Raw genomic sequence first — 19,699 nt, 5'->3', positions numbered from 1 at the left:
TAGGATATCACAAATAAGTGTAAATATTGTTAATTTTGCATTGCATGTAAATCCATGTTTGGGTAAACAAATTGCATCCTGATTCTAAAAATAGCTGGGATCACAGGGGGTTGGCTTACCATGTGAGGCTGTGTCCAAATCTGTATAAAAAGCACTGTCTTGTATTGAAAATTGTTCTTCTTGCTCCATCTGACCTGCTCCCTGGTACGTTTAACCAGGGTGAGCAAATAAACATTACTTGCTTGGAAACTTCTCTACCCCTGTGAACTACAGATTAGACCCAAAATCGAATCCATTCCCACTGCTCTGGCCAGTGTGATAAGCCAGGGGGGATCCATCCACAGCAACAATGATCCATAGGAATTATGTCAGGAGTACCAGCCCAGGTACACCAGTAACGGGGTACACTCGTAGCGTCAGTTACCCAGAAGGAACCCGGTTCTGGATGCTAGTAAAGAGTCCAGTGTTGGCAGCATTTGTAAGCCCCTCCTACTGCGGTTAGAGGGCGCATTTGGGATAACGTAAGAGAATGGTGGCAAAGTAAGCCCAGCCTGCTCCCAGCAGCAACAGACAGGGAGGCATAGGCGATCAATCCTGTCACATAAGCCATCTAGCAATCGATTGCTTGGAGGCCGGCCATCCTCGTTTTAAGAAGTCAAATAAAATAAATAAGGAATCCGTGCGGCGAATCTTTGATGTCCTATGGACATAGATTCAGAGAGCTCTGACCACATCCAGAAACTCCATAGAGCCCCAGTATCACTGGGAGTTCGCCCTGCTTGACTCTTCACAGGACACAGAGAATCATGGAAATGGGCGGGAACATGTACCCTACCCTGGAATCCCAGGGCATTGTCATTACATCGATGGCCACCGCCAAAGGGTCCCTTGCTCTTGAACAAAAGTGTTGGACCTTCGGTTGTGACGAGATGCCATTAGGTCTCTGACCGGGTTCCCCCATCCTGAGACCAGAAACTGGAAGATGTCTGAATGAAGAGACCATTCCACTGGCAGAATTGCATGCCAGCTTAGTCTGGTTCCCAGTTCTGGATGCCTGGAATAAAGACTGCGGAGATGGGAGGAACGTGGTTTTCGGCTCAGGTCAAGATCTGAGCCGCCACCTTCATTGCTCTTGCACTGCTGTTGACATATGACACTGCCGTGGCGTTGTAGGACTGCATATGGACCAGGCAGCCGTTATGGATGGTCTGGGAATCCTGTAATGCCTTTAGCATGGCTTTCAGTTCCAGTATGTTGATGGGAAGAGAGGTCTCCTGAGCGGACCAGAGTTCCTGAAGTCGCAAACGAAAGGCCACAGCCCCCCATCCTCATAGGCTGGCATCTGTCGATACCAAGATCATGGGGCAAATTGTCCTGGACTATCCACCTCCTGAGTGATTGTCTCGCCTCTGGTGACAAGCGTATCAATTGGCGTTCTAACTTTTAATGGGATCCTGACCACTTCTAAGAGGTCCCATTGGAAGCAGCAAGAGTAAAGTGACCATAAGGGAGAGTCTCAAAGGTCGACACCATCTTTCCTAGTAGGCGAATGCATAAGAGGAACGACGGTTTGCGACAGGTCAGAACTCGTGTCGTAGTGTCCAGCAAGGACCGGGATTTGTCCTCTGGAAGGAATACCTTCTGTTTGTTGGTAGCCATTATAAGTCCCACCAAAGTCATTCTCTGGCAAGGAGTTAACTGGGATCTGGACCGATTTATGAGCAACCCATGCATCTCCAGGACCCTGATGGTGAGCTGTAGGTGTTGGTCTAGCAGGGGAGCAGAGGTAGTCTTGATTAGTAGATCGTCCAGGTAGGGCACTATTTGCACTCTTCTGCAATGAAGGCAAGCCGCCATCACTGTCATTTTTGTAAACACCCTTGGTGCTGTTGAGAGGCCAAATGGGAGAGCTCTGAACTGGTAGTGAGAAAGTCCCACTGTGAATCTGAGAAGAGCCTGATGTGCCATCCAGACAGAAATGTGGAGGTAGGCGTCTTTGATGTCTTGACGCCATCAACAGGTTTGCTTCAAGTCCATTGATAACCGACCTCAAAGATTCCATCTGAAATCTGTCCACCTGCAGGTGTAGGTTCAACTGTTTTAGGTTCAGGATAGGGCAGAAGGAGGCAACTGGCTTTCAGACCAAAAGAAGTTTGGAGTAGAAACCCTGTCTCTTTTGGTGGTCCGGGACTTTCCTGATGACGCCTGTGGAAAGAACAGAGGCAACACAGAGGAGTATTGCCTGTCTTTTCTGTTGGGCGCAAGGTAAGGTGGTTTGCGAGAAACCAACGAGGGGCTGGGCCCGATAGGTCTATTATGTAACCTATCGTCATAATCCCGCAAATCCAACAGTCCTCAGAGGACTCTGTCCACTGATCTTTGAAAATAATCAGACGTCCCCCACTTCTCCTGTCTAAATTAGCCAAACCAGGGTTCCCTACGCTTTGGGACATTGACTGGGAGGAAGGTACTTTTGCCTCCTGTGGCCTGGCAAATTATGCTGTCCAATTCAAGCCCAAATAGCACACCACCTGAGTAAGGGAGAGACTTCAGAGATTTCCTTGATTCGGTGTCTGCATCCCTGGACCTCAGCCACAGGGTCCTCCTGGCCACAACTGCCGTTGCAGAAACTGAGGAGGAGATGGAGGCTGAGTTTTGGGCCTCCTCATAAGTATCCTGAGGCCTCCTTGAGGTGAAGAGGAAGTAAGTCTGAATGCTGCAGACTTGTTGCCAACTGGTCAGCCCATGTTTCCATAGCCCTAGCAACTCCTGCTGATAAAAACATGGGTCTAAATGAAGTGCCTGCTGCAATATAGATGGACTTTAAAAAAGCCTCTACCTTATGGTCAGTAGAATTCTGCAGGGAGGCTATCCCTGGAACAGGTAGTGTGGTGTGTGAGCTAAGCGTGCCACTGGCGTATCAACCCTTGGGACCTGTTCCCAATGGTTTAGATCATCCTCCTGTAATGGGTATAGAGCAAGGTACCTTCGGGGAATAACGAACATGCGATCAGGCTGTTTCCAGGATGCTTCTGAGATTTCTTTCAGCTTCTGATGAAGGAAAAGGGATTGCCCGCCTCCTGACCTTTTTAAAGAGACTAAGATCTGTAGTTCTAGTCTGCTCTAGATCTAGAAGACATAGTGCCTGCCGCACTGCTCCCACCATGTCATCAATCCCCCAATATCCTGAAGATTACTCTGGATCCGTAACCTGAGCGGAATCAGAATCCTCTAAAACCTCGCTCTCTTCTTCTGAGGATCTCTCTGAATCAGAGAGGGACAGAAGGGGGTTAGCGGGTCTGTGTCGCTTTTTCTTGGGTAAAGGTCTTGGCGCATCCAAGAAATGGTGCAACCGATCTAGGTCCTTAACCAAGGATGCAGACCAAGCTGGTTCTCCTGTAGGAGGGGCCTGAAATGAGAATACGGATGGATCTCCCACCTGTCACAAGGCAACGGACTCGGTAGTCCCCGTGGTCCCGCCTGTACCGTAGTAACAGTCTCATTAGCGCCCTCGTCGCCTACACAAATCTCCCCCTCATCCTCTTCTAATTCCAAAGTGGCATCCTCAATTTGTGTATCAACGGCTACACTCGGGCTATTAAGGCACACATCAGCAGAATGCTCACGATTAGACATCCCACTGTTGGATGGACTCTCCACAGGGATTGGTGTCATTTGTGAATCAGAGCAAATATCCTCTAATGCCTTACTGTTATATTGCAGCTCGGCTTTGACGCGTAACAGTAGTTGTGCACCAATTGTAGGCTCGGTAACTTTTTGGGATCTGCCACTAATAGCCAAAGGTGAAGGCCTCATTCCCTCTTTGCCACTGCGTGTGTAGAATGGCACGTTGGCAATTTTTTTTTTTTTATCGGCAGTTAACTTTTTCTCAGTTACACTTCTTTTTCGCTTCAACACAGTAAAAAAAATGTAGGATTTTGTTTTTTGGACGGATTTCGAAACACTCTGTAGTTTGACATCGCCTTGCCCAGATGACGTACTGGGAACACTAACATCAGGACTGGTGACAGAACCTGGTTGCTCATTCTGATCATATGTGGACTGCTTTGCATCCATTCTGAGCGCAAAGCACTTGTAGTGGTAAAAATTATTTGGTAAGATACTGCTGACAGATATGACTTTTGACAGCCAGAAATATTTATGCACAATTATGGGGGACACCCCAAAAGCACTGGGGAGTGCCAAATATTTTAATAAAATAATAAACCTCTATCCTCCTCTCTTCTATAGCGATTTTTGTTAGAGCAATTGCAAGAAGAATATTGTATTCTCTATCCCTGCTCTAATCAGCCTGTGACTACACCCTGCTCTCTCCCTCTGTCAAATGGCGATGGATTGCTGTGGAGGCGTGTATTTATAATGTTGAATTATCGCGAGAACCGAGCCCCGAGATCCGACGACGTCACGATGAAGTTCGGCCTCGATTTAGATTCGGAACGGGTGAGAGAGTACCGAGCTACTCGGCTCGGTACTCGGATACACAAAGTTCGGGTGGGTTCGGTTCTCGGGGAACTGGACCCGCCCATCTCTAGTTTCAATAGAATGGTCTTTCCATATCTCTTATGTCCCGTCCTTTAGCAAGCTATTCTATGAATGAGCGGTGGCTCAGCAAGATGAGATACAGATGCTTAAATGAGATAGATAGGGTTCAAGCCCTTAATAGGGTTAAATGATTATTTATATGTTTTCACTTCTCTGTTTCTCTCTTCTTTTTTTTTTTTTTGATTACTACAAATCCAGAGATTACATTTCTTATGATGATTTTGGGGTAAATAAAGAGACTTTTTCTATATTTTTGAGGAGCAAAAATATCCTGTACATATCCCTTGAATTAATTGAGACAGGTACTTCCAATTGTATATCTAAGTGATGTTATGTTTCTCTTCAGCCTAAAAAGTTTTTTTTTTGTTTTTTTTTAAAAACAAAACTGTATCTCCACAAGACACAAAAATTAAGTTAATTAAACTGTATGTATTAAATGTTAACCGCTCTGCACTAAAAGGGGTCTGCGACAATATGTATTGCAGGCAACTTGGCAACACAGAGGTTAACCCGACACGGGGTGCTTAGTACATATTGTATTTTTATAAATTTTATCTATTTGTATAACTTATTTTTGAAATCTATGAAAATATGGATTAAATTGCCAGAGTGACACTAAAGATTTCAGATGTTTTCAATTAGCAATGATATTTATATTAATCAAAATGGAATAACAGTATAAACAGACACGAAAGAGAGACAACTCCTTGAAGTCAGCCCAGAGCAGACGAAACGGGTCAGTTGAGTGATTGTTATTACACTTTGGGAAAAGAGGATTTTTGTATTTACGTTAAATCCGTTTCTCTGATTCCGTCTGGGGGATACTGCTTACCATGGGTTGTGGAGGGGAGCACGGGAGTTGGCACCTAGCTAGTTAAATTTAGCACTGCTGACAGACCCCTCCCCTCCCCTCTACAATCCCTCAGCCTCTTCCTCTTAAGTTAATTAAAAAGCCCCAAGGAGAAAAGGCCAATCAAACAAGAGCACACAGAGGAAAAACAGAAGGGAGGGATCGCATTCCAGACGGAATCAGAGAAACAGATTTAACGTAAGTACAAAAATCCTCTTTTCTCTTTCATCCAGTCTGGGGGACACTGTTTACCATGGGGACGTTCTAAAGCAGCCCACTAAGGGTGGGACCGCTCTGAAAGCCCCGCTCGTAGAGCACTACGAGCGAAATTTGCATCTGCGGACGCGAAAATATTAAACTGATAAAATTTGGTAAAGGTGTGGACAGAGAACCAGGTGGCTGCCCTGCAAAGCTGGTCCGCAGAAGCCCCATTTCTCGCTGCCCACGATGCCCCTACCGATCTGGTGGAATGGGCCGTAAGTCTCTCTGGCACAGGACAGTTAGCCCTTATGTAAGCCTGAAGCCTGTTTAATGGTTGCCGTAATCCATCTAGCAATAGACTGTTTTGAGGCTGGGCAGCCTCTTTTATTAGAATCAAAAAGTACAAACAGAGAATCTGTATGGCTAATCTGGGAAGTTCTCTTAACATAAATACAGAGAGCCCTAACCTCGTCTAACTTTTCCATAGACTGCTGATCACACTGAGAAGTTGATGAAAAGACCGGAAGCACAATTTCCTGGTTCAAATGGAATGCCGAAACAACTTTTGGAACAAAAGAAGGGAGAGCTCTTAATACCGCTCTGTCCTCGTGAAAAACAAGATCCCATGGTGCTGTAGGCGGAACGTAGGGAGGCTGAATATGTGAGACTCCCTGAAGAAAAGTCTTGATGTCTGGCAAATCCGCTAACTTCAGGTGAAAGAAAACTGAAAGGGCCAATACCTGAACTCTTAAGGAACCTAGCCAATAACCTAGGAAGACGAAAAAAGGACGTGTGACAGGACCTGTCTTCACACCATCTGATATAGGTTCGCCAAATACAATGATAGATACGAGCTGAAACCGGCTTTCCTGCTCGCAGCAGAGTGTTCACTACGCTGGGGGAAAAACCCCTAGCCCTCCAGAGCCTGGCTTCAACAGCCATGCCGTTAAACTGAGCTGAGGTAAGTTCTGGTGACGAAAAGGACCCCGTAGAAGAAGATCGTCTCGCGACGGAAGACGGAGTTCCCGTCCTCCCGCCATGGAGATTATGTCCGCGTACCACACTCGACGCGGCCATGTGGGGGCTATTAAAATTACCGGCAGACCGCCATGCCTCACTCGTTTGAGTACTCGAGGAAGCATGGGAATCGGGGGAAACAGATATCCCAACCTGAAATCCCATTCCATGGTCATGACGTCCACTGCGCAACACCTTGGAACCTTTTTGTTGTGTCTAGAGGCCATGAGATCTATATCCGGAAGACCCCCCCCTGTGAACTAACGACTAAAATACTTCCGGATGGAGGGACAACACCCCTGGCATCATCGCATTGCGACTAAGATAATCTGCAGTGCCGCGTCCCGGCAATGAATGAAAGCTGGGCGCATGCGCAAATGGGCCCCACCAGCCTGCGGGCTAATTTATGAAATAATTAATTTTATGCAGGGGGCTGTGTGACTTCAGAGCCAGGCTCTGATTGGCTGCTTATACTATTTAAGGCAGGGAGGGCTTAGCCTCCCTGCCGGTTATAGCTTCCAGATTCCTGTGTTGCTGCCTGCTGCAGCAACACAGGAATGTACTCTTGGTGTTAAGCCTTTGGATTGTTGCCTGCCGTGTATGACCCCTGCCTGTTTCCTGGATTTGTCTTTTGCCTGTGCCCTTGACCTTTTGGCTTATATCTCCGTTTCTGCTGATTTGCCCGTGACCTCGACCCTTGGCGCGTTTCCTGACGATTCTTCCTAGCAAGTGACCCCTGACCTCGGCCTGTTCTTTGGAATTGCTGTCTGCCATTACCCTTTGCTCCTGGGTTCCCCGCAGCTGGTACACACCACACGGCCCTCTGTAGTGTGCAGCCAAGTCTGTCCCCACCACTAGGGGCTCCAGTGAACACCTGACTGTCAGAATAGACTCCGGGTGGTATTGTACTGGTTGGAGGGGTTCCTGACACTACCCCTAAATGACTGGCCCCTAGGAAAGGCGGTCCCCCAAAAGGACTGCCTAAAGGAGCTGAAGCGCGGGGCCCGGCCTCTACTTGTGCGTACTGGCAAGAAAGTGCTTTTGCCACTCGTTGCCTGCGAAATCATACTGTCTTACTCCGGCCCGAACAAACCTGCTGCTGAAAAGAGAATGGTTTCAAGGGATTTCTTAGATTCTGAATCCACCTCCCAGGATTTCAGCCATAATGTCTTTCTTGCAAAAATTGCTGCAGCCTGAATAGAGAAGGACACAGACGCTGTGTTTTGAGCCGCCTCATAAAGGTTTCCCGATGCCTCTTTCAAATGTAAAGCTAGGGGAAGTAAATCTGAGTCCTGTAAGGCCTCTGCCAGTTGTTCTGCCCATGCTTCCATGGCTCTAGCAACCCAAGCCGAAGCAAAGGTGGGTCTAAAGGCAGCAGGGAGCCCCAAAGCTGTAACAGCATTATTTGACACAGCAGAAAGGGCTGCCACACTTGTGACAGAGTGATAAACTGTGCTAAAGAGGAAACCGATTGTGTCAGAGAAGCCACCCAGGCTGGCTTGTCCATCAGTGGGGCTGGAGTGTATTGGGTTTGCGCAGAGGGGTCCAACCCTTCACAGGCAGAGCAGAGCGCCAACGGGTCCTTCTGCCCACATGGTAATTTAACCTTACATCTAGAACATGTAAAATATTTAGCCACGGGGCCTTTTCCTTTATCTGACATTTCACAAAGGAAAGGAACACCAAACACACCAGATAAAGAGAGATTGATTGTTAGATTGAGAGAGACAGAGCAATAAACAAGTAATCAACTAATCTATAATAAAAGTTGTACTTGTACAAGTGTTAAAAACAGACAGTGTGATATTTAGGCAAGTAAGAGAACCACCATAAAACCCTTACTAGTCCCCCTCTGTAAACCACAATAAACAGTCTGCTGTAAATGTTTAAAGAAAAACTGCGGTACTTAGCCAAAAGGGCCACACAGGGAGAAGTCCAACAGCAGTGTCCTGGTGCCTGATCCCTCCAAGATAAGTTCTTTCCCGGGCTTCTCTGGCGCCAGAGGACTTGGACTGTTCCAACTGCGCTGAAGAGTAGGGGAGCTCTCTGTAGTCTATCTCCCCCTCTTCCAGCGTTCTTGTCTCTTCTCTTTTTTTTTTTTAAAACAACTTTAATCGGCAGAGTAGTGGAGACCTAAAAAAAAAAAAAAGAGGTCTCCTGCAGCATTAGATACCACAATGCCCCCTCCTTTTTCCTGAGGGGGGATCTTGATATGGCCCCCGACATCTCCTCCTTCCCTGTATTCCTCCACGGACCGATGGTAAAAAAAAACATGGCCGCCGGCAATGTATTCCGATAACCGGCGCTCTATGCCTGCAGTGGCAGCGCCGGTTATCGGGTGAGCCCTCAAGAGTGACAGCGGTCCGTGAGATCGCTTGTCACTCTGCTTCTGACAGCCTCTGCTCTGCCATTGAGAGCCGTCTGCTCTCTCTGACAGAGCCCTGTCATGCTGAGATTTTTTTCCCTCTATGATAGAACACACTCCGAGCTCTGCCCTCTAACCTAACTACTGTCTAAAAAAAAAAAAAAAGTTAATAAAAAGGAAATCAAATTAAAATTAATAGTACAAAATAAATGAAATAACTAGCTAAAAGGAAACCTGCCCAACTCCTTGGGCACCTAGAAAAAACTGAAGAGGAAGAGGCAGGGGGATTGTAGAGGGGAGGGGTCTGTCAGCAGTGCTAAACTTAACTAGCTAGGTGCCAACTCCTGTGCTCCCCTCCACAACCCATGGTAAGCAGTGTCACTCAGACTGGATGAAATAGAAAGTAGATCTTCTTAGAGCATCAAATTGGAGGATATTGCATTTGGACATTACAACTTTCTTCACATAAGCTATTTAGCCTGTTTCTGCCCATTCAATCAGAAGCACACCTGATTGGGACTACAAACACCCTTTTCGGCTGTCAGAACTTCACAGGGGAATGTTTTTCCCTAACAGCTTACATCTCTCTGGATCATCAAAATAAGATTCAAGGGGGCGCACCATATATACATGTTATTTAGCGTCCTGCAGAGAAGAATTATATTCTAACCATAGGAGGCGTTACTTCTTGGGTGAGACCATTTTAGATTTTTCTACTAACATCTGCTAATTGATCCTACATTCACAACTGTTATTCCTGGTAGATCTGATACGCACATCCAGGATTCCACATTATTATTTACAAAGTGTACTTTTACATTCATTTTTGTGTCAGTCCCTATACTGAAGATTCCATCAATAGACATTAATAATTTTGACTGAGCTAGCTTCTACTTAGATCAGTCCAAGTACTTTTGTAAGAATGTTGTCATTTGATGTACTCCGATACTAACCTTGTTAGATTCTGCAAACTTCTTAGCAGTGTAATAGTCAGCATCAGCTCTTGTTCTTTCCCGGGCTAGGTAAGCCAAATCTGAAGTGAAAACACAAATGTTAGTGGATAATTAAAATCAGCTTGCAGCCTTTAATATATATACACACACATATATATATACATATATATACATATATATTCCATAGACGAAAAACCTTACGGTTTAACATGTCCGATTAAGGTTCCTTACAGACCATCTAAAATGTAAGAAAACTATTGAAACTCTTCCACTCAAGCTCCAAAAAGCAATGAAATTACTACAATTAAGGCAGAAGCCTTAATGGACGTGTTCCTTGAGCAATACAGACATGTAATGCCATCACATCCTGCAGTTAGCTGCAGATTCAGCACTATCATGTAGTGAGATTGCTGTCACTCACAAAATGGTGGATCTGCTAATTCACAGATTTGTGTGTTCACTGGAATACACACATACAGTACTATTACACTTTCTTAGTTTAGCTTTATCGTAGTTTAGGGCCTGGGTGTCTTAGAAAGAGACAGTAAAGCAACTTCATAAAAAATTAGAACTACAAAATACCTACAGAGCATTTCTCCCTCCAAGACTGTGGCTGCTGATTAGAGATACCTGCAGAACATAGCTCATCACCAAACAGTATCTGCTCCCGAAAGATCCCTGCAGAGCATTCCTCCACCCAAAACACTTCCTGCAGCTGACAGACCCATGCAGAAAATCCTTACACTCAACATACTACCCCCTCCTGACAGATCCCTGCAGAGCATTCCTCTCACCAACACTGTACCTACTCCCAGCAGATGCCTACAGAATAGCCCTCCCTCCTGAAACACAACACTTGCTCCTGACGTACCCCTGCAGAGCATTTCTCCCTCCAAGACTGTGGAGGGAGATGTATATACATACATACTATATATATATATATATATAAAATGTGTGCATGATTTTGTGCGCTTGTGGTAAGCAAATTAGATTGAAAGTTCCACTGACAGATTGAAGTACACAGATAACATTTTATACAGCACTTCAGAGTATATTTGCATAATAACAATATTAATAAAGTAAGTTCAGTGTAGTACATCAACAATACACATGTACTTTTGATGCATTGAGCAGGAGTTTAGAGCCCAAACCATTTTTACTGTTGTAAAGTGCCAGTGGTTTATTGCACTTTTGATGCACTCACCAGAATTCTACTCAAAGCATGAAAAATATATATCCCAAAACATCCATAGTGTGGACAAATGGACATCACTGACCTAAAACAATTACAATAGTTGCTGACACCACAGTGTACTGCACCTAAAGAATCGTAGTCATTCCATTCTGCTTGAGGTTTAGAAAATGTGAGTCCAGAACGCTATCTTTTCAAAATTACTTAATAGGTCGACAGTAATCGCGAACACACAAGTAATTTGTGTACTTTACTGGTTGGACTCCATTGTCCTTTGGTCCTTGAATATGAGACAAACCTAAAAGTAAGACACCACACTGACCTTCAATCTCAGAAATACGTTTCTCAGTTTCTTTCTCCATGACTTTTTGTTGGTACTGGATTTTGGCAACTTGTGCAACTTTCTCTGCCTCTGTCAATTAAGAGTTAAACATCACAATCTGTGAATTGCATAGTTAATCAGCACTAAGCACAACTGTTCATATCAAATGTGCAGTATAACAGTTAAAAAGGAGCTTACAGTAAGGTCCATATGTATTTGGATACTGACACAATGTTTGTTATTTAAGGTGTTTACCAAAACATATTCAAGTTATAGTTATATAATTAATATGGGCCTGAAGTGCAGACTCTAACAGCTTTTGATGGTATTCACATCTAAATTGGAGGAAGGAATTAGGATTTACAGCAGTTTAATATGTAGCACGCTCTAAAGTAATTGGACAATTGACTGAAAAGCTGTTTCATGGAGAGGTGTGGGCTATCCATATGTTATTTATTAATCAATTAAGCAGGCAAAAGGTCTGGAGTTGATTACACAGCTGAAATCAGTCGGGGAGGAACTGAATTATATGATGCATGGGATCTATACCTACCCCCAGGGACTAGTATGTCAGCAGCAGCCAACATCCTAAAGGACAGCTCCCATGTGCTGCAATTGTGTCTAGTGCAGGTCTACTCTTGTTGAGGTTGCCCAACCTGACCCTGCTTCCCAAATGGAGCCCTGGCTCTACAGTGACTTTGCCTAGCAGTCCAGGGAAGAAGGACATTTATTACCCTTAATTTAGAAGTTTTTTTCAGAATTCTACATGAGATTTGCATGGATTTAAATGTAATTGCAGAAAAAGTTGTAGTAGAGCGCTCCAACAAAAGCTGCCTACAAAGTGAATCAGGATGTCACCAACTACATCACTTATAGAAATATAAATATATGTGGGAAAACACTTATAGATAGGCGCTGATGGTATTCACATACATATATCGCCTATCTATAAGTGTTTTCCCACATATATTTATATTTCTATAAATGGATTTAAATGTGTTTTGCATTTCACCATTTACAAGGTACATGAGACTTTAAAAGGTTGAAGGTTCTCAACTTTAATAATTTGATTAGTATATTCATGATAACATGTTCTCACCTACTCCATAAATTCTATAGAGTTAAGAAGAAGTGGATTTTAATTTTGTGTCAATCGATAAGAGAGTGTTGCAGGGTGTCGAAACATAAGCCCAAAAAGTTCATCCACTGACATGGAACTTGATTGGATTTTTGGAGATTTAGAATTCACCCATGGGACTTGTCTCCAGCATGTGAGCCTGAAGAACGACTGCCGAATCTGCCATTATTAATAGGTCGTCCAAATAGGCAATAATCTTTATTCCCCTGGACCTTAGCAGTGCTGCTATTATGGCCATGATTTTGGTAAAGAAAGGGCCTAAAATTGTAAGTGGAGAAACAGAATGGCAACCCAATGATGTTCTTCCCAAATAGGCACATGTAGATATGCATCCTTGATATCCAAGGACACCATATACTCATTCCTTTCCATGCCGTTCACCATCGATCTGAGGGACTACATCTTTCAATCTGTCTACCCAGAGCTGGGTGTTTAGAGCCTTCTGATTCAAGATGTGCCTGATTGAACTGTCTGGTTTCTGCAAAAGAAAAATATTTGAGTAAAAACCTAAAGTTCTTTGGTCCTCCGGGACGGGGCTAACCACTCCTGAACCAATCAGAGACTGAACAGCCTTTTGCATGGCAAGATGTTTTACCTTGTCTGCGGGGATCCCTGTCGTGAATAATCTTCTAGGTGGGGGACCAAGAAGGTCTAAAATGTATGCTCATGCCACAATCCCTCTCACCCATGTATCCATGGTGGATACCTGGGTGAGAGGCTCCCACCACAGAAGATTCTGTGTGGACAGAATGCCCATCATGCTGAGAATTTGTTAGGGAATCTGGGCCCACAGGCTTGTCTCCCCCTCTGCAATTCTCCCCTCTATTCTCCCACGCGAAATCTGGCCACAGGAGTAATGATCCCTGGACAGAAACTTCTCTGAGAATTGAAAGGAACAAAATCATGCTGCTATAGATTTTGGAGCATTGACAGGAAGGAAGACGCTCATGCTCCATGAGGTCTGGCTGATAATTTTATCTAGCTCAGATCCAAAAAACACACCCCCAGAGTACGCTTGGACTCAGTATCAGCTTCACAAACCTCGAGCCAGATAGCGAGGCAAGCTGAAATTGCTAATGCTGAAGTCCTAGTTGAAATCAATACGGCATCTAGAGCCGCCTCTCCCAAATACTCCCTGAATTTGTTCCAGTAATAGCAATAATTCAGATCCCAGCCTACCAGCTTTCAGATCTTCTGAAAGTTGTTCTGACCACCTCTCTGCCACCTTGTTAACCCATTCGGAGGCTAAAATGGGTATCAGAGAGGTACCTGCAGCTATAAAAATACATCTTAACGTGCACTCAACCTTACGGACAGCACTGTTCTTAATGATTGCTGCATTAGGAATGAGACTAGTTGTTGTTTTGGACAACCTTGCAACAGAGGCATTCATCTTAGGGGGTACATCCCACTTATCCTTTTCCGCTAGAGCAGTGGTTCTTAACCTGAGATTGATCGAATCTCAGGGGTTCGGCGGTGTCCATTCCATTCGCCAGGGTTGCAAGGGGCATTAATATACTTTTGGCATTCACACAATACTTTTATACTTCTATACTTTTATGAAACTGAAGGTAATTGACGAATATTTATGGCATATTCTAAAATTTGTTGCATAATTTATGGCAAAAAATGCCATACATAGTAGCCCTGCCGTTCACGCCACTAGTATGATTCGTTACGTCACGCTCAGCATGGCCATCATTGGCTGCTCGCTTGGCCTTGATATCTGTGCTGCAGGGAACTTGGTGCACTCAGTAGTCGACTTGTGACTGTAGTGATTGTACGTCATTTGTGATTTCCTTTTTAATATTACAATCCCTTCATACTATGTCGAGCAAAATAAGAAAGTGGTCGGACGAATACGTACAATATGGATTCATGTGTATAACAGAATGTGATGGAAGTCAGCTTCCTCAATGCATGATTTGCAATGCCAATTGAGCAACTCTAGTTTAGCACCGGCAAAACTAAGGGAACACTTCCTAAAGCTGCATGAAGATGGGAAATACAAGAACACAACGCTTGCAGAATTCAAGGTGAAGAGAGCCAGATACGAAGTTGCGTACCTGATCGCAAAGCAGTGAAAATCACACACCATTGGTGAAATACTCTTAAAACCAGCTGCGTTGAAGATGGCGAATATCATGCTGGGAAATGCTGCTGAAAATAAGTTTCCCCAAATTCCTCTCTCAAATGACACCATCAGCAGCAGAATAGATGACATGAGCTATGACATCTTGGCTCAAGTAGTTGCAGATCTGATTTCAAGCCCAGCAAAATTCTCGACGAGTCCACCAATGTTTCCAATCTAAGCCAGCTTGTTGTATTTGTGCGCTATGTGAAAGATGACATGATAAAGGAAGATTTTTTATTTTGTAAGCCTCTTACAACAAAGGCAGCCGACATGAAGAAACTTGTGGATAACTTGTTCAGAGACAACGATCTTTCGTGAGATATGGATTCTGCAATTTGTTCGGACAGAAATCCAGCCATGCTGGGACGAAACTGTGGTTTTGGTGCACTGGTGAAAGTCGCTGCTCCACACATCAGTGTTACACACGGTGTTCTGCACAGGCATGCGCTGGCAACAAAAACCTTGCCTCCAAAACTAGCAGAAGTATTAAAATTGTAGTGGAATGTGTTAACTATGTGCAAAATAGTGCTCTGAAGCACCGCATCTTCAAAGAGCTGTGTAATGAAATGGGCTCTGAATTCGAGGTACTTCTGTACCATTCTAACATTCGGTGGTTATCTTGTGGAAAGGTCCTGAATCGTGTTTTTTCCATGAGTGTGGAATTAACCCTGTTTTTGCGAGATCACCAACATTGTCATGCAGATTGCTTTGAAAATTCTGAGTTCATTCTCATTTTGACTAACAAGGCCGATATCTTCGATGATCTCAATCAACAGATGCAGGGGGGTGGAGTCAACATCATTGAAGCGGAAGAAAACCTGAAGGTTTTTCAGAAAAAGCTACCTTTATGGAAACGACGAACAGATGATAACTTTGAAAACTTTCCCCTGCTGGACGACTGTGTAAGTAAGATGGAAATTGAGTTTGGAACCTGAGACATTTCTGTACCAGGGGAAATGAAGCAGGCAATTGCCATGCAATTAGATGAGCTCGCAAAGACTCTTGACGGATACTTCCCCACCAGAGAGTCATATCCAGCATGGGTGAGACAGCCGTTCACGTTTAGTGTTGCGTCATCAGATGTCAATGATGAGTACCTTGACGAAATCATTGAACTTCAGCAGAGCCAGATTCCACAGCAACTCTTTAGAACAACAACGCTCTCAACGTTTTGGTGTCACCAAATCGTACCGAACCCTCTTATTGCTAAGAAAGCCCTTGAGATACTCATACTGTTTGTTACAACGTATCTTTGCGAGCAATCCTTTTCGAAGATGGTAGACATAACAACGAAGAAAAGGAACAGACTTTGTTGTAAAAATGATATGAGAGCAGCACTTGCCAAAATGAAGCAGCACATTTCTGAACTTGACGCTAAAAGACAACAGTAAAAGTCACATTGATTTGCAGTAAATATTTATTGAGTTATGTTTTTTGTGTGACATTCATGTTTTCTTGGTTTTGTTCTTTGAACACAGTGATTTTATGTGCAACTGATGCATGGTTCATGTTGTGCACTAATAAAATATTTATCTCTATGTTTTGAATTTGAAAAGAAAAACATTTTATTTTTCCGAAGGGTTTGATGAATGCACGTATGAAACTTGCGGGGTTCAGTACCTCCAACAAGATTAGGAATCACTGCACTAGAGGATACAGTTAACAGTTCTGCAGCTTATGGGACACCTGGAACTTATTGTCTGGTGCAGTCCATGCCTCACCTAGTAAATTCTCTAGCTGGGGAGAGGAAGTAAAAGACATGTTTTTCTTAGCCTTTCACGTAAATAGTGAGGTACCAGCAACACCTAGAAGCTCAAACTTTTAAGAAGATCCTTATACCTGACAAGATTTTTCCTCTGACCCGCCAACAACTTCATCCTTTGTCTAAGGAGAAATCATCAGAATCTGACCCCAATTCACGCTGGGGAATGCATCCTCCGCATTTGCGAGAGGCAGCTCTGGCTAAACCCTGCACAGAAGTAGCCAAACTTCTTGCACATAGTAAATAACCACAATAGAAATATAAAGCAAATAGGAGGATTTGTCTCCATTTAAATAACCAAATGATATCTAGCAGTGCATATATTATGTTAAACCCAAAAGTCCAGATAACTCAAGGTAAGCAGACATCAATCATATATAAAGGTGCAAATTTGCATTCCCACACAACCAACAGCACAAACTTGTTCTTGCCCTGTCAAATGTTTCAATAGCGCTAGATGGAGATCCAAATCTCAAAACAATGTGAGTGGCCAGTTCACTTATAATACAAAAACTAATAAATTTGTGTGTATATTTGAATCACTGTCCTCAATAGAACAGCATCTGGAGCTGTGTTGAGGTTGCAGTGATTTAAATATCCGCAATTTCTTTTTTTATTATTATAAGTTAACTGGCCAGTCACAATGTTTTAAGATTTGGATCTCCATCTAGGGCTATTGAAACATTATCCACCCCTGACTGAACCTGAGGGAACCTGGGAAGGACACATCTCTCGAGCACGGGTGAGCTAAGCAATCTCAGCAATAGCAATGGCTAAAGATTTAGCCAAGGCAGGCTCAACTATCGGCAGCTGGGCCCTTAGGCACACATGGCAAGAGAACCTCAGGCCGGCAGGCTGCGCCTGACTTCCCCAGAGGTAATTTAACATGGCATTTACAACAGGTGAAAATTTTTACCAATGTCATTTTTACAGCATTAGTTCTGGAAGAACTCCCCTTATCAGACATAGCAGAAAGGCAGAGAATAGAGTAAACCACAACAGAACACTTATTAATATATAAGAACCTGTATAACAGACCTAAAGCCCAGTAAATAAAGTTAACATCACTCATAAACCCCCCCTGGCATGTCTCAGTGAAAGAGCATGCCGAGGAGGAGGGTCTAAGGCTCACCTTATGAAGTAACAAAGCCCATCCCCGAGTCCAGAAAAAACCCCTTCCACCAAACTAGTGCCTAGCAGGGGGTTTACCATCATAGCAGCCCTTCCATGACCTGACCCCAGGCTTTAATTAATAAGCAGTCATCTAATTATTTTATATAATGAAAAATCATTTAAATAAATTAGAAAAAAAACCAAAGCCTAACTACAGCGGACAGCCTCTTTCACTCTAGGCTGGAGTCTCACCGCAACTTGTGTTAATAATCTCCCTCCCAGCACTCAGCTGGGAGAGAGCTCACATACTTTAGGCCGCTCTCTGTGCACTCCTTATTACTACCTGCGACAGTAGTGAAGGGATCCTTCCTCATAAGCATCCCATGTTGGGAGTGGGGTAGCGGCATCGGAGGCAAAACATGGAGGTGAGGGAAAAGGGATTTAATTGAAAAATAAAAATAAAACAAAAGGCTGCTAAAAGCCACAAACAAAGTCCCCCCGCTCTAAGGGCACTTTGAAAAAGTGATTGGGCACCTGCAGGCGGGAAGTATAGAGGAGGAAGAGGAGGAGGTGCACCTACGAGGCTTCAAATTTAACGTGCCCTCGCTCCTGTACTATACCACAATGCCGGTGGCTTAGTGGTTAGCACTTCTGCCTCACAGCACTGGGGTCATGAGTTCGGTCCCTACCATGGCCTTATCTGTGTGGAGTTTGTATGTTCTCCCCGTGTTTGTGTGGGTTTTCTCCGAGTACTGCGGTTTCCTCCCACACTCCAAAAACATACTGGTAGGTTAATTGGCTGCTTTTAAATTGCCCTTAGTGTCTCTCCTCTGTGTGGGGATTTAGATTGTAAGCTCCAATGGGGCAGGGACTGATGTGAATGAGTTCTCTGTACAGCGCTGTGGAGTTAGTGACGCTATATTAATAAACAGATGATGATGATGTCCGGGGTCAACCAATAGGAGGACAGAGAAAAAACTGCAGAGCTACTAAGGATTTACTTTAGATTTGGTGTATTAAAAGAAGATGCAATTACCTATTACGGCTTTTTTCCTCTCAGTCTCTGCTTCTTTCTCTACCACTTTTTGCCTCTGTGCAGCAATCAAGAGCTTAGTCTTTTCGCCCTCCCTAAGAACAAGATAAGTACGTAGAGGTCATATTCTCTATATCTATAGTGGGTGAAATACACCAGGCTGGAGAAGCCAGTAGTTTGCGTAGGTGATACTTTATATTGGATTTCCACACAACTATACCATATTTGTAAAAATGCTCACAGTGTAATCACTGATATGGCAGCTGTAGTTCAAAAAAATTGTTACTAGCATACAGCTTCAATGCAGACTCTTCCACATTAACATTATATATAAAAAAGCCACATGGTCTTTGTTATAAACAACTGTACAGATAGAGATTAAACTTTAGCAGATTTGGGCTATAGCACTTTTAAAATTTCACAGCTCATGACATTTTCTGCTAAGTGATTTGGATAAAAATAAATAATTAAATTGTAGCATTGCAAATGAAGTCCCTTTAGTTGTAAACAACAGGCAACTGTGCAGGATATTTTTTCCTATTTTAAAGACACTATACTATCATTCTCCAATTCAGTTATGTCACTTACATTAGTTCAAAGTTTCTTCGAATAGCTTCTGGAATTTTTGGCTTTGTAACACGTACTGCCTGAAAACAAATATAAGTCTTAGTGTCACCGTTTAGCTAATTTTGACTTCTAAATATTAAGCTTTATGAAATCCAGAACTTACTTGTATGGTGAGTCCAGGAGCCATGAAATTCAGCTCCATTTGTAGGGATAGTTTTAGGTTCTCATCTATCTGATCTATACAACAGTAGAAAATGCACTTGAGGACACAATTATTTAAAAGTACCAGCACTAATTAGCTTTCATTTCCCTTGCATGCAATATCCTCAGCATAAAACTTCTTCATACATTTAAAATAACATCTCAAAACACTCTACCTCTGACCTGCACTTCGCCTCTGGTAACCACCTCTCACTCCAGCCTATAAGACGTCTCTTGTGGCGCAACCCCTCTTATGAAATTCCCTACCAAGTCTGATCCCTACCGCAT

At 43.6% G+C, this 19,699-nt stretch overlaps 1 protein-coding gene across 5 annotated transcripts in view; it reads right to left on the bottom strand.

Annotated features, from left to right (window-relative positions):
• Nucleotides 1–19,699, bottom strand: part of LOC142161489 (erlin-1) — a 133,188-nt gene that overhangs the window by 2,789 nt on the left and 110,700 nt on the right. For 4 of the 5 annotated variants that reach the window (XM_075217166.1, XM_075217163.1, XM_075217164.1 and 1 more), the window contains exons 7-11: nt 19,374–19,447; nt 19,232–19,290; nt 18,647–18,738; nt 11,464–11,553; nt 9,950–10,029 (exon numbers count right to left, since the gene is read on the bottom strand). In XM_075217166.1, the coding sequence (XP_075073267.1) occupies nt 9,950–10,029; nt 11,464–11,553; nt 18,647–18,738; nt 19,232–19,290; nt 19,374–19,447 (395 nt within the window). The other variant, XM_075217167.1, reaches the window with a different exon arrangement.

Source organism: Mixophyes fleayi, chromosome 6, assembly GCF_038048845.1.
Source record: "Mixophyes fleayi isolate aMixFle1 chromosome 6, aMixFle1.hap1, whole genome shotgun sequence".
Taxonomy (NCBI): domain Eukaryota; kingdom Metazoa; phylum Chordata; class Amphibia; order Anura; family Limnodynastidae; genus Mixophyes; species Mixophyes fleayi.
Note: the sequence above shows the minus strand (reverse complement) of the source record. Positions and strands in the feature narration are given on the sequence as shown.